The following is a 26468-nucleotide window of genomic DNA, read 5'->3' on the forward strand; positions in this document are numbered from 1 at the left end:
ATTCTGTATTTAATTATCAAACAATGAAATTATCACATCAATTTAATCATTATAACTAACTTAAATACAGTAATGTAAAATGACTTTGAAAATGTTGTAATTCAAAATGATAGAAAACACAATTAATAAAAGAAGTTAAATTCCAGGCATTTCTGTGACGACACAAATTTTAAAATTTAACAAAATATTACATTTTTTTGGCAAGAAGTTTCTTAATTAGATTTTCCTTTTGAACTGCTTTCCATGTATTAATGGGAGCTTCTTGTAAAGAATCATTTTATTTCCAGTTGCAAATTTCTTTTTAACACATTCAGTGTGTGCTCCGTGCTGGAATCAAATACCTGAAGGAGCCGGAGTGTTGTGAATACAGCCAGGACAACAGTGGAGAGAGTCATGAACAAAAACATCACAGTCCACACAGAAAACATTTTGGCACACAGTGCAGACATAGACCTGCGGTGAAAAGAAGAAAAGTAAACTTCAACAGCAGTTTCAAAAGTTAAGCGGAGCATAGCTAGAAGACACTCAAGTTGCTTTGCTCTTTCAATTTTCTTATCTCTTATCAATTTTCCCCACCTACTTTATTACTTCCAATGTACTATATATTTTCAAATCTAAGGCAATTTTATTTCTAAAAAAAAATATTCCTTAGAAATGAGGGAATAACTTTGATTTTGAGTACTTAAAGTCTCTTCTCTTATAGGATACTTTCAATTGTGTCATTTTAAGTAACTGACGAAAACACACAAGCTTGAAATTAGTGCTAGTTTTGAACGCTTAAAAAGTCATCTGACTGGTTTAATTAAAATGAGAAGCACAATGTAACACACATTTAATTATTCTTAGAGAATGAATGACCTCACAACTGCAAAACTTGTATTACCCTTTTAATTAAACCAGTAAAGAATATGGCATGCCCTGGTTGGTGTGGCTCAGAGGATTGAGGGCCGGCCTGCGAACTAAAGAGTCATCAGTTCGATTCCCAGTCAGGGCACATGCCTGGGTTGCAGGCCAGGTCCCCAGCAGGGGGCAAGCGAGAGGCAACCACACACTGATGTTTCTCTCCCTCTCTTTCTCCCTGCCCCTAAAAATAAATAAATAAAAATCTTTTAAAAGAAGAATATGGCAAAAGACATGTATATATAAGACAAATAAAAAAACCCCTCATTATTCTAGTAGTATTAATTAGTATACAGATCCTAATGCTGGGATAAAATTTCCAGAGCATCATCATACACAGATTCAAAAATCATTAAATCTTAAAAACAGCACAGAAGTAAAGATGACGTGTTTATAAAAACTGTCAAATAGCTGGCCTGCAAAGTGCAAGATCACTGGTTCAACTCCCGGTCAGGGCACAAGCCTGGGTTGCTGGCCAGGTCCCTAGCTGGGGGCATGAGAGAGGCAACCAATAATGTTTCTCTTGCAAATCGAGGTTTCTTTCCCTCTTTTTCTCCCTCCCTTCCCCTTTCACTAAAAATAAATAAATTTTTAAAAATCTAAAAAAAAAAAAAAACCCTGTCAAATAATTCAAAAAGTGAGGGTGAAGCTACTGACATCAAAGAGGCATGTGAAACAATAAAATTGTTTTATAAAATGTGAGAGTAGAATAAATAAACAATCCTTCCCACTAATATTTTATATAGTTTATAATGTATAGTTTTAAGTATGGACATGTAACTAAATTAATAAAAAATTAAAACTAGATCGTTATCTATCTTGTTAGTGTCTTTATATAAGTTTGTACATGCAGAGGGAACCAAGATGGCGGCGTAGGTAGACACACTGCGCCTCCTCGCACAACCAGAACTGACAGAGAATCGAACAGCAAGGGGGACTGACACCAAGGAAACAGAAAATAATCATTCATCCAGACTGGTAGGAGGGGCGGAGACGGCACTGGGGTGGAGAGGACTCGTGTGGCTGTGGCGGGACTGAGACTGGCGGAGTGTGGGACAAATGGCGCAGGCAGTCCGAGCACTAGCAGACCCTGCGGCCCCACATTTGCACAGATAAACCCAGAGGGCCGGACTCAGAGTGGCGGAGAGCGGGGCAGGCAGAGCAGCGGGTAGCACCTTGCGGCACCACATTCGCCCACAGATAAACCAGACAAACGGCGGGCAGCGAAGCAGACCGCTGTGCAACCCAGGGCTCCAGCTCAGGGAAATAAAGACTCAAACCTCTGATTGAAAGCGCCCCTGGGGGTTGGGGCGGCAGGAGAGACTCCCAGCCTCACAGGAGAGGTCGTTGGAGAGACCCACAGGGGCCTAGAGTGTGCACAGGCCCACTTACTCGGGAACCAGCACCAGAGTGGCCCAGTTTGATTGTGGGTATCGGAGTGGAAGATTGAAATCCGGAGGAGAGTGAGGCGGGCGCCATTGCTCCCACTCGGCCCCTCCCCCACACACAGCATCACTCCGCAGCGACCAGCATTACCCCGCCCCAGTGAACACCTAAGGCTCCACCCCTTAAAGTAACAGACGTGCCAAGACAAACAAACAAACAAAAAAATGGCCCAAACGACAGAACACTTCAAAGCTCCAGAAAAAATACAACTAAGCGACGAAGAGATAGACAACCTATCGGATGCACAGTGCAAAGCACTGGTTATCAATATGCTCACAGACTTGGTTGAATCTGTTCGAAAAACAGATGAAAAAATGAAGCCTATGCTAAGAGAAACAAAGGAAAATGTACAGGGAACCAATAGTGATGAGAAGGAAACTGGGACTCAAATCAATGGTATGGACCAGAAGGAAGAAACAAACATCCAGCCAGAAAAGAATGAAGAAACAAGAACTTGGAAAAATGAGGAGAGGCTTAGGAACCTCCAGGACACCTTGAAACGTTCCAACATCCGAATTATAGGGATGCCAGAAGGAGAAGAGGAAGAACAAAAAATTGAAAACTTATTTGAACAAATAATGGAGAACTTCCCCGATCTGGCAAAGGAAATAGACTTCCGGGAAGTCCAGGAAGCTCAGAGAGTCCCAAAGAAGCTGGACCCAAGGAGGAACACAACAAGGCACATCATAATTACATTACCCAAGATTAAACGCAAGGACCTACGTCCAAGATTACTGTATCCAGCAAAGCTATCATTTAGAATGGAAGGGAAGATAAAGTGCTTCTCAGATAAGGTCAAGTTAAAGAAGCTCATCATCACCAAGCCCTTATTATATGAAATGTTAAAGGGAGTTACCTAAGAAAAAGAAGATCAAAAATAGGAACAGTAAAAATGACAGCAAACTCACAGTTATTAACGACCACACATAAAACAAAAACGAGAGCAAACTAGGCAAACAACTAGAACATGAAGGTTGTCAATAAGGGAGTGGGAAGGGGAGAGGGGGATAAAGGTACAGAGAATAAGTAGCATAGATGATAGGTGGAAAATAGACAGGGGGAGGGTAAAAATAGTGTAGGAAATGTAGAAGCCAAAGAACTTATAAGTATGACCCATGGACATGAACTATGGGGGGGGGGAATGTGGGAGGGAGGGGGGTGAGCAGGATGGAGTGGAGTGGGGGGGGAAATGGGACAACTGTAATAGCATAATCAATAAATATATTTAAAAAAAAAAAAGTTTGTACATGCAAACTGGACCTGTTCAAAAATTTTAAAATATTTTCTCATTGGCAAAATGAGGGAATAGCCTCTGGTCTGTGGCCACCTTAAATGGTAACTTCACTTCAAAATGGGTTGTGACAGAGCCAAAAGCACAGGAGGGAGAAGAAAACATTTAACACTTTAAAACTAAATGCAGTTTTAGCCTGCAAACTGAAGACAGTTTAAAGTACTAAATGTCTTTGTAGCAAAATTAGAATGCAGAATTACAAAACAACTATTTAAACTATTGTGCTACCATTTTATCTCTTGCCTACTGTTGTTATATTTCTGAGGAATAACCTGGTACGAGTCTAGTCTTCAGTAATTTACTGAAAACTTATACTAGTATTTTATCAATATTTCTTGTACAATACTTAATATTTAGAAGGAATATGAACTTACATGTTGGTCTTCCAATTCCCCCTGACATCCATAACAAAATCTGAAAAAGTTTAAGAATCATTTTGTTTAGAATTTACTCACTAAAATAGCTCAGCAAAATCTCAGTCACAAAATCCTTTAATTAATAAGTAATTTTACTTACAGTTAATTTACACATGACTTTTATGAGAAAGAGTTAAGAATACTGGCAATTTAAGAAAAGTACACAGTAAATCTCGAAGTTACCTTAACTGGCCAAAATCTTACTTTAAAAAAAAATTTACTTTTCTTTAAGAAGGAAGTTGGTCCTAGTGACTTCAGCCCATGCATTAAACAGGAAACAATAGTAAATGTGGAGAGTTCATGTTTTTCTAAAGGGAACTTAAAAACTGCTGCAACATGTTATGTACAAAACTGGTTTATGCCACATGAACAGAATTACAAGTTTGGTTTGCTCCGTTTGTTCCTCTTTGTATTCAGTTGTATTCTACTTCCAAATTCAAAATGAGAAGAAAAGCTGTTTGTATCAAACCATCTAAGTAATAAATGTTGTATTTTAAAAATGGCAAAAATTTTTTTTTTAAATTTCATCAAGGTTAAACACAAGCGTGCTCTCCCAGCTGGGATCATACGAGGGCATTAAACCCTACAGAAAATGATTTGAGTGACTATTTTTCACCTCTCCCACAGATAATAGACAGCTGGTACAAGTCCAGATAGACAGGAGAGAAGTTAATCTGTTGTATACAATAGATGCCTACAGGCTTTAATATTCAAGGAATGGAGTCAAAAGTTCTCAAAACTTATTACAAAAATAACAGTTCCCTGACTGTCCACTCCCACACTTCATTTCCTGTTCCCCAGAGCAGACACTTTCAAAACTTAATGGTCTGATAGTAACCTATGCTTACGTGCTCTTCCTTGTTTTTTCTCACGTGCAGTGGCTATGAACCTCTTACTACAGAAGATGAGAATTTAATTCTCTTTCAACCCTCTTGAATCAATAGCATGTACATGCATAACTAATGTCATTCTCAATTCTATGTAGTTAAATAATTTTAGGTAGAATAATATTAAATGGTTAGTTTATTTTGACTATATAAACATATTCAGCTGAGACATGTAATACAACTTTTCTTCTCTTTTAAAACATTTTTTCCTAGAGTTAATTATTATAGTTATTCACAAGCTTAGTTTTCTATGAAATTACCATTAACTCAGCCCCAACCTTTCCCTACGAAGCCTAAACATCCTCTTGTATGTTCAACTACATCAGGAATTACATAGTTTTTGTCCTCCTGGTGACCTCTGTCCTGAAGCAGTATAACCTTCTCCAAACTGGACTGACAGTTCTCCACATGTGACAGCCAAGTGTCATTCTGGGGTTTTCCCTTATCACCCTCCTAGGCCTCTCTTCAGCCAGTCTGAATTACATAGATATTCCTATTCTCCTTCATCCATTCTGTCTCAGTTACTTTGAAGCATCTTTTCCACAGCTTCTTCAGAAAGTCTCTTTCTGAGACAAGTCTGAAAATGTCTTTATTCTACTTACATTTAATTGGTGTGTTGGCTGGGTATATAACTTAGGTTGATAATACTTTTTCATTCCAATTTTCAGGGAAATTGCTCTTTGTCAGCATTCAGTGTTACTGATGATAACCCAAACAATCTTAATTCCAGATTATGTGACCTATTTTTCCCTCTCCAGAGATGTTTAGGATTAGTATTTTGCTGCATATTCTGAAATTTCACAATGATATACTTTAGTGTGGATCTGTTTTCCTTCAATATGTTAGACACCTGACAGTCCCTTTCAATCCAGAAAGTTCTATCCTTTAGTAGTAGAAAATGCCCTTGAACTATTTCTCTTCTATTCTTCATTTGATCTTTTCTTTATTTTTGTATTATTCTAATATCAGACCTTCTGGATAAATCCTCCAGTTTTAGCAAGTGCTAAAAAGCAGGGCTTTTGGTTCTTATTTTCATTGTGGAGAGCTGATTTATTAGTATACCACCATTCTCACTATAATATATACATACATAGGTGGATTTAGGGAAATTACCGTATTTTGCCATGTATAATGCACTCCTTTGTATAATGTGCACTCACGTTTTTGGCCCAAACTTCCAGGAAAAAAACCTTTCATTTTAATTTTTTAATTCATTTATTTATTTACATATAGATCCTTATTTTTTTGTATTATAAAGGAATTTTAGCATTTATTTTTTAACATATTATGTTACAAGAAATTTTATGTAACAAATGATTACAAAAGATAAAAACAGATACAAGGTATTTCAGGTACTACCCATGTATAATGTGCATCCTTATTTTTCCCTCAAAAATTTGGGCAAAAAAGTGCGAATTATACATGGCAAAATGTGGTAATAGATTTCTGGAAATCCAGATCTATTCAATTAAGTCATTTCAGTCATAACTAAGGCATTGTACATCTCATTTTCTATATTAGAAGTAATTTTGTCCAAGTTAATGTAACTTTTTAAATGTAGTAACAATGTACTGAACTACCACTCATAACATGTAAATTAACCAAACGCACATACCTTTCTCCATTATGTTCTTCCAGTGGAATTTCTTGAAAAGCATCCAAAGGAAATAAATGATGGTAAGACCGTGCCAAATGGGGAGCAGACACCAAAGTAAGACCTGACACATAAAGCAGAGAGACATATTTAATAACCCAAACCTCATAAAGACAATAGCTGAAATGTCAAATGATATGACATGCTAAATCATTTCAAGTTGTTTTTTTTTTAATTGAAGCTATTCCTTTCTTCAGTTTGCCTGTGGCCATAAAAGGAAATTCCAACATGGATGAATTCCAACTTGTCACTAAGTGTGTGACCTCTCTTTGCCTACTTAGTCACTAATAAATAAAATAAAGTTCTATAATTCTGTTAGTTCAATTCCTCATTCCTCTTTTATACATTTACTTTATGAAGTTAAGAGCTGCAAAAATGTCTACCAGGTCTGCTTCATTTCCTTTAAAGAAAGAAATCAGGAAACTCTTTGGGAACACCAGGTTTATTTTTAGAAATGGAGTATTGGGCACTCAATAAAGAAAGTAATCTATTTCTCTTCTCACTTTAAACCCAGAAACATAGACAGGCAGAACTGAATATTTACATCTATTTTAATAGCAATACAGGTAAGAAGTTATGAAGGGTTAGTTTACTGAAAAATAAACAGTTAGTTTCTTACCACAGATTTTACATTCAACAGGAAGCTCACAATACTTTGCCCGACACTGTGGGCAGAAATAGCCTCCTAATGTAAGTCCCGGCTCAGTATTGCTATCCAAATGCCTGTGGGGGAAAAGGTTACCTTAAAAACGTGATATATAAAGATGTGAACAGAGCAAAAGAAAGTATGCTACCTTGATTTCAAAATCATGAAGTTGTTTCATAGCTCACTTATGTTCATTTTAGTTTTTTTGAGTATATGCATTTTTGTTTTGAATAGTTTCCATTAATGTCTTTGAATTCACTAATCTTTCCTTCTTCAGTGACTAATCTGCTGTTAAATTTTTCATCTTACACATTGTATTATTCATCTCTAGAAATCTGATTTGGGTCTTCCTTCTGTCTTCTATCTCTCTCACCATGCTCGTCTTGTTCTCCTCCACTTTCCTGAACATATGGAATTTATATATAATAGCTGTTTTAACCCTTTGTCTACTAATTCTACCAGTTGTGTTATTTCTGGATATGTTCCCATTCTATGATTTTTTTTTTCCTTGTTATGGGTACTTTCTGACTTCTTTGCTTGCCTGGTAATTTTTGATTGGCTGCCGGACATTGTAATTTTGCTTTAGGGTAGTGGACTTTTTTTATATTCCCTTAAATATGTTCAGGCTTTTTCTGGAATATATGTAAGTAACTTGGCAATAGTTTGATCTGTTCAAGACTTGTTTTTAAGCTTGTTAGGCTGCCCAGAGCAGTTGTTGGTCTACAGTTACTCTGGTTCCATCACTGGGCTCTATTCAATGCCTGTTGTGTTAAGAGTTCTCTCCAAACTGACTGGTGGGAACGTAAACTATTCCTTGCCCCATGTGAGCTACAGGGACTGTTCTGCCTGCCCCTGTCCACTGGCTCTCTCCCTGGCCCTGGCAGTTTGCTCACAGAAATGTGCTGATCAGTACTCAGCTAATGACTCATGGGGAAGTGTCTGCAGATCTCAAGAGCTCTGTGTGCAGCTCTTTACTCTCCAGTACTCTGCCCTACAAAATAATAACCATTTCAGCCTCCCCAAACTCTGAACTTACTTTCTTCAACCGAGCAGAAACCTCCAGGCTCTGTGTGGGTTTTCCTTCTCTGTACTGCTGCCTGGAAATTCTCTCTAGGCAGTAAACTGCAATCATTGGACCCGCCTCACTTGTTTCCCTTCTTTCGGGGATTATTATCTGCACTGCCGGCTTCCAATCTCTGAAAACTGTTGTTTTATGTATTTTGTCTGGTTTTCTGATAGGAGGCAAGAGGGTAAATCCAGTCCCTATTACACCTTTATAGCTGAAGACAGTAGTCTTATTTGTAATTTTTAACAATTACTTTCTTTTATTTAATTTTGTTTTATAATTATGTAAAATATAAAGCTCCAAAGTTAAAACAAGGTATATTCAGAAAACTCTATGGTCTACCTCTCTGCCTTTCTTCATACACAGTGGAGGTAAACATATTTTTAGTTTTCACTTGTGATTTCCATTACTATTTTTATTATTAATATAAGCAAGTATATCTATTCAAAATTTCTACCCTCTTCTTAGATGACTGGTAGCATACTACACATTTTTCTCTACCTTGTTTTACTTAGTAATATAACCTAAAGATTACTTCATAGGAGTGTACAGAGATTGTCCTCACTCCTTTTTACAGCTACATACAGGGTAATCTTTACAAAAGCCATTATATTTCAAGCCCATCTTTTTCATTTACAACTTAATAGAAAAAAAATAAAATAAAAAACATCATCACTGACAGTTCCCACGTTTTACTTACGCCATGCTGAAAGAGGGTTTTGCATCTTGATCAGACAGAGAAGCAACTGTATGCTGAGGAAATCCTTCACAGAAGAAAATGCATTACTTTCCCAAGCAAGTAACATAATTCTAGGGCTAGGAATCTAAAAACGTTTCTTCTCTTTCATGCCTTTAGATATGCTTATTATAGCAGGGCCAAAATGACTATTCCAGGTTGCAAGAGGAAGAGGAAATGGGGAGAAGATCTGTCCAGATCTATGGCCTCAGATCCTCAGTATTTTCTAACTTAGTAACAATGAACACATTTTGCTTTTTAAAAAGAAAATGTTTGTAATTTTCAAATAGTTTCTGGCACAACAGAAGAACCTATTATATAATCTACCTTCACGTTATATAAGATATGTCTATGCTTAAAATTTTGGAATGCCCAAAAACTTAGTTTGTTTTTCATATGTATTTTTAAATTTGAAGTCTAAGAAAAACAGATACCATAAACAGAAAGAGATTTTATTATATAAAAATGTTAAATCTATGTATCAAAACAAATAAAAGGTAAATAACCAACTGAAAAAATATTTATGTCAGATGACAGAAAATGGTTGATATTCTTAAATGTCTCTAACAAATCAATTTGAAGAATAAATTATTATAAGATTAAATAACTTCAAAATGGACTTAAGGAAGTATATTAATAAATCAAAAAAGGTTAGCCAACATAGTATCTAAAATGTAATGGGTAGGTCAAGCATTATTCTAAATGCTTCATCAGTATTAACTCAATCCTGGCAACACGCAAGACAGATACTAATCTCATTTTACAGATAAGGAAATAGGTTAGAGCAGTTGACCAGTATATAAATGGCCCAAAACAAGACAGAAAAGTATTCCCTTACACTGACAGTTAAAAAAATGCATATTAAACATGGAGATTCTTTTTAAAGTTATGTTTCTTTCAATTATAAATGTAATAAATGTTCATTATAAAATTTTTAGAAAATAAAGGAAAACAAAAATTTTTTGAAATGACACAGAAGCCATCATTCTTCCTGTCCTGAAAAAAAGCACACTAAGCAATTTGATGTACCTTCCTGCAACCTTGCCTTTGTAGTTTGTATTACATAGCTTTGATCAAACAGTACAGAGAATTTTGCAGCTTATTCGTTAAATTTCCTAATACAACAAGGATATTTCTATAAATACAGTGTCTTTATACCTTTCATGTCTTAATAATAAAAGAAAGCCAATAGTGTTCTCTGAGTGATAGGACTACAAATGGTTTTAATTTTCTTTTTACATCTCTGTAATTTCCCAAAATTGCTTCAACAGCATAATTTTCTCTTATTATAAAACATTTAAGTTAAAAAAAAATCTTAAATGATTCCCTAGCCGAGTGACTCAGTTGGTGGGAGCACTGTCCTATACACTGAAAGGCTGTGGGTTCAATTCCCAGTCAGAGCGCATACATAGGTTACGGGTTCAATTCCCAGTCAGGGTGTGTATGGCAGGCAACCGGTTGATGTTTGTCTCTCACATCAACGTTTCTCTCTCTCTCACTCTCACTCTCTCTCCCTTCCTCTCTCTCTAAAATCAATAAAATATACCCGTGGATCAGTATTAAAAAAAATCTTAAATGTTAAAATAATGTGTTCAAATGAAAATAGAAAGTCTAGTTTGGGCAAAAATATATTTTTTTAAATATCTATTCTAAAATCACACAAAATAAACACTTACCCATTCGAATAAGTGAGCATTCAGAACTTGAGCTAGCAGGAGGAGGACTAACATGATGGGTTAGCAACTCTTTGTAATGGCTTTCATCTAAAATAACATGGTATGTACCTAACAAGATGGAAAGCAAGAGAAAATAAAGTCAGTTTTCCAGACATAAGAATGAATTACATAACTTCTAAGTAATTCTGTAAAATTTTACTACCTGATAATGTATATCTTCAAAATAAATATTTAAATTAAATTATAATTTTTCAAAAACCTTATTTAAATAACATCTTTAAATTGACTTCTCTAGGAATAATATGATTACAATTTTACTAAAGTCAAGTTAAAAGAGCTTAACAAAGTATTACATTTAGTGAAATTTCTAGCTTTTCAAGAGTTATACTGCTTTTTCTGAACACTAACATAGCTTCTGAAAATTCCTTGCATTTTGATATGATATCAACAGAATTGCTGATATATTTAAGATGATTACCCATATTTTGGATTTTGGGACATGAACTGATTTAAGCTGAGTAGTTTAAAAACAGGTTAAAACATCCTACTTTAATTAAAAAATTGTTGCTTCTTACATAATAATTGTGAGTAAATATTAAAGAACTCTAGATAAATACCACCAGTTTCACGAGCAAGCACAGTGCACACCCGAACCTCGGCAGACAATCCAATGATAGACACTCTAATCTTAGTTGCCTTCAGGGTCTTCATAAAATCCAAGTAAATGGGCGGTTTTGTGGGGGGAAAAGCATTGAACAATTAATGTTTTTGAAAAAATGAATAGAATGCTCTGAAAACTAGTAATGAATTTACTACAGAATTTTCTTAGAAGTTGTAACTTTGGTCTGATTTAAAATTAATGGCCTACCTTTATTAGGTCATATATATTAGATGGATCGCAAGTTGTGAGGCTGCTGAAGATGATCAGTACTTCTCTACTTGTATGTCCAGGCATGTGTCTGAAGAAAGATAAAATACACTCCAATTAGGTATAACAAATCACACTCATGAAAAGCTTACCAAAAAGGATAGTGTACACGGTTTATACATTTAGACTCTAGAATATCTCATCTGTTTCAACATTACAAAACAGTGAGTGGAAATCTCTTTTAAGTTCTGGGGACAGAGTGAACAAGACTGACAAAAAGTCCTAATGTCATAAAGCTTTCATTCTAGTAGGTTTGTTTCATACGAAATCTAAAGGGTACATTAGGAAGTATGACAATACCATACGGATCAACTTTAAGATGTGTACATGTGGGGTAACATCAGTAATGTACTTCTTCCTTATTTAAAGTCTATAATTTAACCTCAAGGTGATTCAGAGTCATAATAATAACAAACATTTACTTTTGTGTACCATTTAATTAAATGATGGCTTATGGGATTTTAAGATGTGATAAGCAGTTATTCCAATGCTAACTGGAGATTTCTACGTTTTTAGAAGCAATTTTATCAGCTATTTATAGTCCTCTTGCTTATATCTTCTTTGGCAGGCTCTCAGCTTTCACTTGTGGATACTGCTATTGTGCCTACTTTTATTAGGTGTATTACCTACTATCATCTACTTCTAAACTAGAAAAATATCTATTACATAAAGGTATAAAAATTTGAGTCAGGGTAGACTAGCCAGGGACAAAATATATAAGCTTTAACTATACTGAATACTTCCTATCAGGTCTAAGTTCTATTGAACATAGTTGAACTTGTTGGAAAAGAGTGCTATTAATTTACAGATTAAAAAATAAGCTAATAAAAGTCAATAAATGTACAACAAACTCAAAAACACTATACACAATGAATTCCATATACAGTTTTCAATAAAATATTTTTTTGCCAATGTATTTTGTTCTACTAACATTGCTACAATATTATGTTTTTCTAAAACCTTTAAGAACATACTGCATCAATTAAAATGTAAAATAAAAATTACTAACACTATATGATGACTAAACATCATAAATGACATTACATATTTGTCTCATTAATGACTTCACTATAGCTGGGTTTATAGAGACAGTATTAACATACTATCATTTCAACTTAACTCATTCCAAAAAGTTTGAAATCAATTATATATAATAAAGGTAAATCACTAACTTTAGAGTTTGCATAGCCATGTTTAAGGAGTTATAAAGAGATGGCTCTCCATGGCAGGTCATATCTACAGCTTTCTTCAAAGATGTTATGTGTTTTCTAGGGTTTCCTAAAATAGAAATGGAATAATTTACTTTTATTTTTCTTTAATTGTATGTATTTTTTCATTGAAAAAAATTTTTAAATTGCAGTTAACATTCAATATTTTGTATTACTTTCAGGTGTACAGCATAGTAGTTAGACAATCACACACTTCACAAAGTGCTCCCCCCGTTAATTTACTTTTAATAAAACTCTACATATACATTGTGGAAATTTATGTCTCTCCAAAAATTTACATATTTATGTTAAAGAACAAAATCCTTTCAACTTATGTTTTTAGCAACTTGCACTTTTGACAGAGATGTTTGTTATATAATGTTTCAATTCATACTTAAAAAATAGTACAGCGGGAGAACCAAGATGATGGCGTAGGTAGACACACTGTGCCTCCTCGCACAACCAGAACTGACGGAAAATCGAGAGGCAAGGAAGTCCGATACCAAGTAAATAAAAAATAAACATTCATCCAGACTGGTAGGAGGGGCAGAGACAGGCACCAGGGCGGAGAGGACTTGCGTGGCCGTGGCGGGACCGAGACTGGCGGAGTGTGGGACGAACGGGGCAGGCAGTCTGACCACTAGCAGACCCTGCGGCCCCACATTCACACACAGATAAACTGAGAGGGCCGGACTCAGAGTGGCGGAGAACGGGGCAGGCAGAGCGGCGGGTAGTACCCCGTGGCCCCACACTCGCGCACAGATAAACCAGGACGAACGGTGGGGAGCAAAGCAGACCGCGCAGACCGCGTAACCCAGGGCTGCAGAGCGGGGTAATAAAGCCTCAGACCTCTGATTGAAAACGCCCGTGGGGGTTGGGGCGGCAGCAGGAGAGACTCCCAGCCTCACGGGAGAGCTCGTTGGAGAGACCCACAGGAGCCTAGAGTGTGCACAAGCCCACCCACTGGGGAGCCAGCACCAGAGGGGCCCAGTTTGATTGTGGGTATCGGAGTGAAAGACTGAAATCCGGACGAGAGTGACGGGGGCGCCACTGCTCCCTCTCGGCCCCTCCCCCACGTACAGCGTCATAGCCCAGCGACCAGCGTTACCCTGCCCCGGTGAACACCTAAGGCTCCGCCCCTTTACATAACAGGAGCGCCAAGACCAAAAAAAAAAAAAAAAAAAAAAAAAAAAATGGCCCAAATGACAGAACACTTCAAAGCTCCAGAAAAAATACAACTAAGCGACGAAGAGATAGCCAACCTATCGGATGCACAGTTCAAAACACTGGTTATTAAGACGCTCACAGCATTGGTAGAATTTGTTCAAAAACTAGATGAAAAAATGAAGCCTATGCCAAGAGAAACAAAGGAAAATGTACAGGGAACCAATAGTGATGCAAAGGAAACTGGGACTCAAATCAATGGTGTGGACCAGAAGGAAGAAAGAAACATCCAACCAGAAAAGAATGAAGAAACAAGAATTCAAACAAATGAGGAGAGGCTTAGGAACCTCCAGGACGTCTTGAAACGTTCCAACATCCGAATTATAGGGGTGCCAGAAGGAGAAGAGGAAGAACAAAAAATTGAAAACTTATTTGAACAAATAATGAAGGAGAACTTCCCCAGTCTGGCAAAGGAAATAGACTTCCAGGAAGTCCAGGAAGCTCAGAGAGTCCCAAAGAAGCTGGACCCAAGGAGGAACACACCAAGGCACATCATAATTACATTACCCAAGATGAAACAGAAGGAGAGAATCTTAGAAGCAGCAAGAGAAAAGGACACAGTTACCTACAAAGGGGTTCCCATAAGACTGTCAGCTGATTTCTCAAAAGAGACCTTATAGGCAAGAAGGGACTGGCAAGAAGTATTCCAAGTCATGAAAGGCAAGGGCCTACATCCAAGATTACTGTATCCAGCAAAGCTATCATTTAGAATGAAAGGGCAGATAAAGTGCTTCTCAGATAAGGTCAAGTTAAAGGAGTTCATCATCACCAAGCCCTTATTATATGAAATGTTAAAGAGACTTATCTAAGAAAAAGAAGATAAAAAATATGAACAGTAAAAATGACAGCAAACTCACAGTTATTAACAAACACACCTAAAACCAAAACAAAAGAAAACTAAGCAAGCAACTAGAACAGAAACAGAACCACAGAAATGGAGATCACATGGAGGGTTATCAATAGGGGATTGGGAGGGGGAGAGAGGGGGGAAAGGTACAGAGAATAAATAGCATAAATGATAGGTGGAAAATAGACAGGGGGAGGGTAAGAATAGTGGAGGAAATGTAGAAGCCAAAGAACTTATAAGTATGACCCATGGACATGAACTATAGGGGGAGAATGTGGGAGGGAGGGGGTGGGCAGGATGGAGTTGTGTGAAGGGGCGGAAATGGGACAACTGTAATAGCATAATCAATAAATATATCAAAAAAAATAATAATACAGCAAGTCCTGACTTAACATGGTGATAGGTTCTGCAACTTCAAGTGAAACAATGTAAAACGAGACCAATTTTACCAGAGACTAATTGATACAAACAAGAATTAAGTTTCTAGAGCATCTCATCAATGTTACAATGAAATGATGCTGAACTTGATGTTATTCAAGTACCTGCTATACAAATAACCTCTTTTTACCTATTAATACACATTTTAAATAACATTAACCTAGAGTGCATAATTTTTTACTTTTAACATTTCCCTATTTCATCATTTTTAAGACTGATGTATATGTCCCCATTTTAACATCTCTGAAATCACGATGTGTCTTACCATCACTAGCAGCAGTGAGGCATCCGTGACACAGCTGTCATTGCCTGCTCCCGTGGGAACCTATGAATGGCTATGGAGGTGCTTTTGTTTCAACTGCATTATGTACATTGTTTGTGCTTTTCATGTTAAGTTTAACTGTGATTTAAAGTGTTTTTAGAAAGGTTATTAATACAAAAGTTTAAATCTTTAAGTAGAAAGGCATGGAACAGAGCAATGAGGTATAAATTTGTTGTAAGTAAAGCAAAAATTCATGGATAGAAAAATGCCTGCAATTCTATACTTTTCTTTAGTGAAAAACGCAAGAGCTTTATAAACCTAAGAAAGGAGGGTTTCCACAAATAAACAATGCTGTGTTATCTTCTGTTATGGAAACAACATCTCAAAAGGTTAACATCTCAAAAGATTCTCTATCTCAAGTTAAGCAATACAAACGAAGGGAGGAGAAAATGCCAAATTCTTTAGAACAGTTGACAAACATATCGACTCACCAAGAAGCTGGTGTGAACAAGTCACATACCATGTTTCCTTCCTGATGGCTCAAAAATTAAGGGTATCTCATAAAAGAGAATCTGAGATTCAATGAAATATGGTATTCTTCAGCACTGGCTGGGTAGCTCAGTTGGTTAGAGCATTGTCCTGATACACCAAGGTTGTAGGTTCAATTCCCAGTCACAGCAATACAAGAATCAACCAAAAAATGCATAAATGAGTAGAACAACAAATCACGTTTCTCTCTCTCAAATCAATTCTTTAAAAATGATATTCTTCATTTTCTCTTATTTCAAGTGTCTCCATATTACTGTAATTAACAATAATCAAAACATCATTAAATTGACTTTCTTGTATAGTACAATCCATCAAACTACCTACCTACAGTTGAACATTTAAGTTATTTCCAGGGGGGAAGGGTTTTCAAGAACTACTATAAAGGACACATGGGCAAAACCAAGAGGGAGGGTGGAAGAAAAATGCAGACAACTGAAATTGAACGACAATAAAATAATTTTAAAAAATTAAAATGAAAGAGTATATTTATTGAGTTAGGTTTTTTCTTCTTTCATAACATTTTCTAAGTATAATTCATAGGAACAACCATTTTTATGGCTCCCTCCAATAAATGTTCAACTAATTAACCAAGCTATCAACACTATAAGTAGCAGTTTCTCCGTGGTTCAGTAAGCAACATATTCCTTTTGAAACTTCATTTTGCTAATTTAAAATATATAAAACAATAAAATGTTGTTGAGTGGTTTATTTGTTTTTGATCACTTGTTTGGCTAGCCTCTCTTTAGTTTTTTTTTTTTTTTTTTTATCCTGGTATGAATTATGTCTTCTTTGTCCATTCATCTACTTGTAGCTCCTTGGTGTTATTCATCTGAATAAATTTTAGTTTATGTGCTGCTGAAGTGAGCACAGAGTAAGTTGGGTTTTTTTAAAAAGACCTAATTTTTGTTTTTTTAAAGAAGTTTCAGGTTTACAGCAAAACTGAGCATAAAGTACAGAGTTCTCATATACCCTCTGCCCACCCGACACACAGTCTCCCCCACTATCAATTATCAAAAATGTTAGTTACAACTGATGAACCTGCACTGACACATCATTATCACCTGAAGTCCACAGTTCACATGAGGGCTCACCTTTGGCCTCACCTTATTAGATTTGTACCTTCAATGAAGAGAATTAAGTTTTAAAATGTTAACCATTTGCCATATTTTATATATATTCAAGTATTTATTTTTGGAATAAAATCTTAGAAATAAAAAGTATCTCACTAAGTCCAAATTCCTCATTTCATCAGTGAGAAGCAAATCTAATGAGGTAAATGATCTGCCCAGACACGTGCCTACCCAATGGCCAGACCAGCACTCAAACCTACATCTCCTGGCTTTCTCTATCCATTTCTCTTTCTACCATAATATGCAAATATTTCTTTCATCTCCCACTGTATGGTATGAGAAATAAAACATACTACATTACCATCAGTGAGGGTTAGAGCAGTGATTCTGATCAGAGAGGGGGGTGGGTGCCTTCCAGAGTTCTATCACAAACTGTAGAGAATTTTTCATCTCTATGTGTATGACTTCCTTGGCACACATGGAAAACTATTCTCAATCTGGGGGAAGAGGCAGGAGGGATGGCCTTACATCCCTTCCTTCGGAGAACCATCCTTTCTCCACTGTGTAATAATCCAGCTTAGACCATGTGATTCTGATGAAGCCCACCCTGCTTTCATCCTGCTCCAGGCACAGACATGTAACCCAGGCCTACCAACCAAATACTTCATTCCCTTGGCCACGTTGACTGTTCATGGGTAGGCAGGCAATAATAAGTAAGGTCAATACTCACTTATTGACCTGTGACTTTAGCACATGGGACTTGTGCCAAAGCTACAGACTACAAAAGTCATGCAGACTTGGGGTATTAATAGACATCTTTTCAGTCACAGAAAACCTATCAGAGAATGAAGCCAGACAGAGGTAGGACCCCTGGAAATAACTATATTTAAAACCAGCCTATCTTAGAACATGAGTAAATAATTTCCCTTTTGTGCCTAAACTAGTTTGAAATTTTTCTGATTACTTGCCACTAAGTTTGCTGGATCACTCCAGGCTAACAAACATTTCACTCCTCACCGCCACAGTGAAAAACTATTAGTGATAAAAGTATGTCATTACCTGTATTAGTGGGGAAGAATGGTTGAGAATGACATTTAAGAAAAAGTATTTCACAGAAAATAAAATAGAACTAGTGATGTAAATTTATAACAACACGTAATAAAACAAATAAAACCTGCCATTAGCTATTAAAAGACTAAAATTCAGTTAGACATGCCTTGCAAACAAAGAAACTGAATCATTAACACTTTTAAAAAATTTAATTTATTGATGAGAGAGAGAGGGAAACACCAATTTATTGTTCCACTTGTTTATGCATTCATTGGTTGATTCTTGTATGTGCCCCGACCCGGGATGGAATCCACAACCTTGGCCTATCAGGAGGACGTTCTAACTAACCGAGCTACCTGGCCAGGATTATGATTAACTTTATATTCTCTGCTCTTTAAATGAGAGATTTAATTTGTAAAAAACTGATTTTAAAATGAAGTAATTTTCTGAATGGTTACAATAATTTTACTACTTTTGGGATGAATGTATGTATCTTAAATAAACGTATTTACTTTCATTGAAATACTATTTATCACTGTGTAGAACTCAACTTAAAACACTTCATCTTCGATTCCAAGTTCAATAGAAAGTTTAATAGAGAACATACAGGAAAGCCTAATCTTACTTATGAGGCAAACTTATGAACCGGGGTACAAGGTTGGGTAAATAAAGCCAAGCCCTTGAGTCCTGTAAAGGTATTAGATGCATACCTGAGAGTTCTGTCAGTTTTTCGGCTCTTTTACTCTTTGTCACAATAATTCCAATCTAAAAATAAAATTAAAAAATGATTATTAATTTAACAAATTATTTCTTCTTGATAAGAATGTACATTAATATGAATTAGTAATTATAAAAAAAAATACTAACATCTGAGAAACTTTTTCTCATGATGCTGTTGACATAAATTCAGCAGAGTTCACTGTACATAATTTAATTTTTAGAGTTACTTGTTTTCATTGACAAGTGTACCAAAAACTGGTACATAATCTGAATCACTTAACAGTTCAGGGAACAGATGCCCAATGTTTTGAAAATAAATTATATTTGGCAGTAAGATCAGGAATTTAATCCTGAATTTCATCACTTATACATACCTGACTAATAGGATTTTGATCAAAATACTCCTCTACAAAGTACTCCAGCAACTGTTCAAATACAACAAAAAGGAAATACTAGGTAAGAGCAAAATAACAACTGCAGAGGGACATATTTTGGGAAACTTATTTATCAAGCATGATTTTTAAGTTTATAGATTTTCAAAAAATGTTCAGTAGTAAAAATTATTTTAACATTATTAAATAATGATAACATTTAAAATATGAAATAAATAAAAATTAAAACATTACACCTGAATCTGAAATGGTAAGTGATGAGACGGGTTTCAGCTAGGCCTTAAAAGATGGAACCATTGGATGTGTGAGACAGATGCCATCTAAACAAGGAGGAGATGCAATGAAGACAGAAAAGGAGAAGGAGCAGAACTGGGGATGGGTTTTGACAAATCAGGAATAATCTGAATGTATTTAGAAATTGAGGAGATTGATTCAAGTAACCCAACGGAGGAAAAAGATTCAACGAAGAAAAGGAGTAACAAAACAAGATCCTGACTTCAGGAGGGAGGGTAGAAATTAAGGGCATAACATAGTAGTCCCCCTCCGTATCTTTGGGGAATACATTCCAAGACCCCCACGGACGCCTGAAGCTGCAAATTTCTATACATACATACCTATAAATGAGTGTAATTTATAAACTAGGCACAGAACAAAATAACAAAAGTAACTAATAATAGAACATTTATAATACTCTACTGCAATAGAAGTTATGTGAATGTGCTCTGTCCTTGTCTCTCTCTCTAAATATCTTATTGTATCGCACATACAGACTGGGTACCCAGGACAAAGGGATGACTCATGTCTGTGTGGGACATGGCAGGACAGAGCAAAACACTGGAAGACATCATTATGCTACTCGAAACGACATGCAATTCAAAACGTATGAACCGTTTATCTCTTGCATTTTTATTTAATATTTTCAGACCACAGTTGACCATGGGTAACTGACTCTGAGGATAAGGGGGACAACTGTAATCAGCTATTTTTGTGTATCATTTCCTTGAATAATCTGGTAGCACTTCTACTTAGCTATAGTTTATATTAACTCAAACTTAAAAAAAAAAATAGGACTATATCCTTTAAAAAATGTTCTTTTACCTTTAAAGTACATGTCAGTCTATTCGGCTTTAAATCTTGGTCTTCCATTGTTCTTGACCCATCTACTACCACATAAAGATGGCGCATCTACAAAAAAGAAATACAAAGGAGGACAATTTTCAAACATTTTTGACCAAGAAGTAAAAATGGCATTTGGTATTCAAATAGTCTACACATATATTTTTAATATATTCTTTTAAAAGGTTTGTTGTTTCACTATTGTTTATTCTATTAAACCAAAATGCTTCTTGACCCCAAAATAGTTCTGCACAAGTAAAGGAAAAAAAAAATAACATACCATTCCAAGTCGAACTTGTCCATGGTGCTCAAATACTCTGTTAAAATTATGCAAACATTTTAATGAACTGCCATATACTACTCCCCCCCAAAAAATCATTATGCTTGTATTTTTTTAGTGAAGCAAATTATTAACTTAAGGAACCCACATTATTATAGCCACTTTAGTTAGTCCCTGAAGACCCATTTCCCTGCTGAGGCATTAGGTTGCTGGTTCCTTCCTTATATTCAGGTTACAAGTCAGTTTCCCTGAACACTGTTGAAGTTAAATACTGAGGAGTGGGTACAGGTAGGCAGAAAGGCTTAAAGGAATATATTTTACCTTTTGTAACACACTCACAAAAAGCTTACATACCTTTTTCTCTTTGCTTTGAAGAGAATGTCTTCTATTGTAGCTTTAAGTGATCCTGATTCATCTTCTTTAAGAATCTCCCTATAAGCAGTAACTACTTGTTTAAAAAGATAAGCTAAAAATTTATCAACCCAAGAAAAATGAAAATGTCCACATAAAGATTTGCATGTAAATGTTCACTGGTGCATTATTCTTTTTTCTTTTCTTAAGATTTTATTTATTTATTTTTAGAGAGGGGAAGGGAGGGAAAGAGGAAAAGAAACATCAATGTGATTGCCTCTCACACGCCCCCTACTGGGGATATGGCCCGCAACCCAGGTTTGTGCCCTTACTGGGAATCGAATCAGTGACTCTTTGGTTCGCAGGCCAGCACTCAATCCACGGAGCCACACCAGCCAGGGCCATTGGTGCATTATTCTTAACAGCCAAAAATTGTAAACAATCTAAATGTCCATCAACTGATGAATGGATGAATAATAATATGGTATAACCAATATAATACTATATTCACCAAATAAAATAATGAATTACTGATAATATGCTACATGGATGAAATTTAAAAATAGCATGTTTTGAAAAACATTTATTTTACAGGGGGAGGGGGGAGAGAGAGAGAGAGAGACACAAACATCAACCTGTTGTCCCACGTATTTATGCACTCACTGGTTGCTTCTTGTATGCACCCTGACCAGAGGTCGAACCTGCAACCTTGATGTGTCATGACAATGCTCTAACCAGCTGAGCTGCCCTGCCAGGGTGAAGACAGCATGTTAAGTGAAAGAAGCCACATACAACTGACCATATATTATATGATTACATTTACATGAAATGTCCAGAAAGGGCAAGTCTATAGAGACAGAATGTGGATTAGTGGTTGCTTAGGGCTAGAGGTATAAACTGAGCATGAGGGACATTACAGGGGTGGTAAAAATGTCCTAAGCCCTGGCGGGGTATCTCAGTTGCTTAGAGCATCAGCTATACACGCCAAGGTTGCGGCTCCATCCCTCGTCAGGGTACATACAAGATACAACTAATGGCATATAGACACAGAGATCAATGAACAAAATAGAGGGCCCAGAAGTGAAGCCACAACTTTATAGCCAATTAATATTTGACAGAACAAGCAAGCACATACATGGGCTAAAGATAGTTTATTCAATAAATGTTGTCAGGAAAATTGGACTGATACATGCAGAAAAATGAAACTAGACCACACACACAAGAATAGATTCAAAATGGATTACGGACTTAAATTTAGACCTGATACCATAAAAATCCTAGAAGAAAACATAGGCAGTAAAATCTGGGACATTGCTCGTAGCAATATTTTACCTGATGTATCTCCTCAGGCAAGGCAAACAAAAGAAACAACCAATGAATGCATAAATGGGTGGAGCAACAAATCAATGTTTCTCTCTCTCTCTCAAAATCAATTAAAAAAAATTTTTTTTAATGTTCTAAAACTGATTTATGGTGATGAATGCCCAACTGAACAAATTTCTAAAAATCACTGAATTATACACTGGAAACAGGTGAATTTTAACATTTCTAAGATATACTTCAATAAAGTTGAAAAAAAATGTCTGAAAGAGGAGAGATTGTAATAATGTTCTACTCACCATGTTCTTTCATAGCCTCCTTCCCATCGCTTAGTTCTTTCAGGTTCTTCATCCATTTTTTTTCTTAAATGTATTATATTATTCAATATTCTCTAAGAATCATTAGATTGTGAATTTCCTAAAGATTTTTGTCACCAAATGCCTACAATTAAATCTGAAAAATAAAGAGGGGGAAGTAGACATACAAAATTAAAAAAAAACTCAGAATGCAAGGTAATCTTATATTCTTAAAATTCATTCACTAATTGTTGTTAGGTGAAATACTTTACAAAATCCTCATGGAACTTTTTCCCATCCCCAAGATACAAATATTTACACACAAATCTGGCACCATAGAAGTATCTTCTGATAACTTTTTTAAAAACAAAAGTGCTTTATAGATGTGTCATAGGACAGGACCATAGGTTATGAGAAGTGGGTATGGATGTAGATAAAACAAGATGGGGCAGGGGCAAAGGAGGAAGAATTGGGACGACTGTAATAGAATAAACAAAAATGTGTGTTTTTAAAAATTTTATTTATTTATTTTTAGAGAGAGTGGAAGGGAGAAAGGGAGGGAGAGAAACATCAATGTGTGAGAGACCCATCGATGAGTTGCCTCATGGCCCACAACCCAGGCATGTGCCCTGACTGGTTCCAGACCTTTTGGTTCACAGGCTGGCACTCAATCCACACCAGCCATGGCTAAAAAAATTTTTTAAAGATTAGTTACAACTGATGATTATTATGGCTGAGTAATGGATATATGGTGATTCATTGTACTACCTCTCCACCTTTGTGTATGTATGAATATTCTCATAATCAAGTTTTTAAATGAAATTTATTATTTATAAATAGTAAATGCTTATGGCTCATAATTCAAAAAATTGACACAATATTAACCTACACTAATCTCAACTACTAAAAGAAAAAATATTTAATAATAACTAGGACAATTTCAATAAATAGGACAATTTCAAAATAGGCTTCATCTGGAATAAGTATGATTTGCTTTTTACTTTATTCTTTTCTGTATTTTCATATTTTCAATATGAACATGTATTTCTTTAATAATCATGGTTATAATAGGTAATCAGGGGAACCTATTAACCATAACCAAGTAATAATCCCATCACATCCCCACCTCCACCCTCCCCAAAATGGAAATCTCCCTCCCTACCCCACACTCTCATGCTCAGCTTCCTTTGTTCCTAAGTGAAGGTTCAAAGGAAACCTAAGTGCCAAGACATTAAGGACAAAATAAATCCTGTCACTGGCAGGGTTAAAGAGTAATCTTTTTTTTTATTGTTGTTCAGGTACAGTTGGCTCCATTTTCATCCCACCACCCAAAATTAATCTTTATGACAAGGCCCATAACCAAGACCTTACCCTCCATTTATAATATTGTTGCTATAAAGTATATACAGGGTCCAGCAGAAGTAACACCTGCTTGAGTGTGGTTGGTAGGGTAATAAAATGGGTGTAATAATTTATAGTATTAATTTGAACATTTCACCTGTCATATGGTGTGCTTGAGTGCAATATTATGTTACAGAATTACATGCTTGTGATTCTGTAATAAAAGATTTTGTAATTAAAAAGGGGCATTATTTGTGCTGGACACTGTATTTAAACATTTAAAGAACTGAGCTATAAATGGAATTCTGGAATTAAAATTATTGACAGGTTGGACTGTTTTTATGGCATCACTGTCTTCTGTGGCACCTGCTTATAAGTGGATCACCAGATTTCCTGAAACAAGCAAATCTTTCCCTGACATTGAAAGAAATTTGCTTGTTTTGGGAAATCTGGTGATCCACGTTAACATCCTGAAAAGGAGAAATGACTTGTTCTTACTTCCATGCTATTTCAATAGCTAACTGTGTTGATACCTTGTAGGTTTAATGATGTGTAGTAACATAGTATACAGTGACTAAATTAAACATTTTGATCCTCCAGGCAAGTGTTTTCAGTGTTTTTAAACTCAAATTCTTTAATAAATACTTACTGCCATCCATCGTATGAACCTATTTTATTTCTAGTTTATCACTTTGAATTCTCGGGAAGTTCAGAAACAAAGTGAGAGTAAGGACAAATCGCCAGCGGGAACACTTCTGGCTCACTGCGCACAAGGACTGTTTCATCAGACCTGCCTGCAATGGGGAACTACAGGGGTAAGACAGGTGTTAAGCTCCCCATTAACTGCAGACGTTCAAAGGGAAGTTGGATTTTTACAGTGCATGCTGTTAACAGAGAAGGGGGTTATGTATTCTGAAGAAAGATGTACTTGGTGACTTCTTAGGTCAGTCATCTCCTGTGACTTCCCAATATTCCATCTTAAAACATCACTGATCTGTTTCCTGGGAATCCAACCCCAGAGAAGCCACTTCTCCCGGAGTCAGCCTGTTAGTGTGATTCCTGTCACAGCAGATTTGCTACCTGCAAGCAAATGAGGTCTGCACCAAACGTCCAATTTAATGAAGCTTTTCCTCACATCTTATCCTAGAAAGCGCTGTGAGACGGCAAAGGGAGATTACCGCCCCGATTTTCCGGTGTGAAACTCGAGGCTCAAAGGCTGGTCACTCTCTCGAGGCCACGTAGCTGGAGGCAGGTCACAAACTCGAACCCAGGATCACAATTCCCAACGCTCGCGCTCTGCTTTTCGGACGTTCCCCAGAGTAGCAGCCCGAGCTGCTTCCACGCGGCTGCCCAGGCAGAAATTGCCCTCCTCTTCCACACGCTCCCTCACACCCTCATTCCCTAAGACGCTGCTCAGGGCCATTCAGCCTCCGCCCGGGAGAGTGAAGATCCTTCCCCGCAGTCGTGCTCCCCAGGCGGGCGGTCCCCGCCTCCGCTCTGCGCCGAGTTCCACCCGCGGACTCACCCGTCCTGCCGGCCGCCGCTCTGCCCGGAAGCCGCTCTGTCCGGAAGCTCCGCCCAAGCTGCTGCAAGGACGCCTTCAAAGGCCTTCCGCCAGGCCCGGAGACCAGGCAGAAGCGTTCCGACTGCTTCCAGCGGAGGTTGTCGGAGCCGGCGTTCGGGGGCGGTGGCATCCCCTGAGCTGATGTGAGGTGCGGGGAGGCACCTCTTGTCCACCTTCCAGCTAACGAAGAGGCAGGGAAAGCGTCATTTGGTCTTGAAGGGTCCGAAGGGTAATGTAGACCCGACAACTGAGGAGCATGACTTTGTTTTATTTCTAAAAGGTTGGCATAGAGAACTCATACCACAACAGCAGCAGTCACTAAACTTGCTGTACAACAGTTTTCTGGGACGCTTCTGCTGCTGTTGCTGTTGAGGCACCAAATATTTTATTGCACACTTATTTTGGGCCTGATACAGTTCTAAGCACTGAGGAAATGCAATGAAAAACGGACCAAAATCCTTGGCCTCGTGAAGTTTCCTTCTACTATATGGAGACAGTTATCAAGAATAACATACTGAGAGAGAACCAAGATGGCAGCGTAGGTAGACACACTGCTCCTCCTCGCACAACCAGAACTGACAATTGAACGGCAAGGGGGTTTGACACCAAGGAAATAAAAAATAAACATTCATCTAGACCGGTAGGAGGGGCGGAGACAGGCACCGGGGTGGAGAGGACTCGCGTGGCCGTGGCGGGACCGAGACTGGCGGAGTGTGGGACGAACGGGGCAGGCAGTCCGACCACTAGCAGACCCTGTGGCCCCACATTCATGCAGATAAACCGAGAGGGCTGGA

The 26468-nt window shown here is 37.0% G+C and overlaps 1 protein-coding gene across 4 annotated transcripts; it reads right to left on the reverse strand.

Moving 5' to 3' along the window:
- Positions 1-25677, reverse strand: GTF2H2 (general transcription factor IIH subunit 2). Of its 4 annotated transcripts, none has more exons than XM_045186384.2 (16): positions 25636-25677; positions 22773-22926; positions 21157-21234; positions 20803-20839; positions 20505-20591; positions 19389-19439; positions 19005-19059; positions 12819-12924; positions 11587-11677; positions 11336-11423; positions 10719-10826; positions 9007-9070; positions 7214-7317; positions 6556-6658; positions 4012-4051; positions 1-453 (listed from the first exon to the last, which is right to left on the reverse strand). In XM_045186384.2, the coding sequence occupies exons 2-16, from the start codon at positions 22826-22828 to the stop codon at positions 334-336; spliced, it is 1188 nt and encodes a 395-aa protein (XP_045042319.1). In that variant the 5' UTR covers positions 22829-22926; positions 25636-25677; the 3' UTR covers positions 1-333. The 4 variants fall into 4 exon arrangements, with proteins under 4 accessions (XP_045042319.1, XP_045042320.1, XP_024434351.1 ...); XM_045186385.2 differs by lacking the exon at positions 25636-25677 and adding an exon at positions 25289-25625; XM_024578583.3 differs by lacking the exon at positions 25636-25677 and adding an exon at positions 25246-25625.
- Between the last annotated feature and the right edge of the window lie 791 nt (positions 25678-26468).

The sequence above is a fragment of the Desmodus rotundus genome, chromosome 1 (genome assembly GCF_022682495.2).
Source record: "Desmodus rotundus isolate HL8 chromosome 1, HLdesRot8A.1, whole genome shotgun sequence".
Classification (NCBI taxonomy): domain Eukaryota; kingdom Metazoa; phylum Chordata; class Mammalia; order Chiroptera; family Phyllostomidae; genus Desmodus; species Desmodus rotundus.

What these genes read in the sequence shown, in the direction of transcription:
- GTF2H2 (XM_045186384.2), bottom strand. Translation starts at nt 22,828, where the DNA reads ATGGATGAAGAACCTGAAAGAACTAAGCGATGGGAAGGAGGCTATGAA. An exon ending in AAACCCTCTTTCAGCATGGC is followed by an intron (nt 7,318 to 9,006) that starts GTAAGTAAAACG and finishes TTTCCCCCACAG; the next exon opens with GCATTTGGATAGCAATACTG. An exon ending in GAAGAACATAATGGAGAAAG is followed by an intron (nt 4,052 to 6,555) that starts GTATGTGCGTTT and finishes AAACTTTTTCAG; the next exon opens with ATTTTGTTATGGATGTCAGG.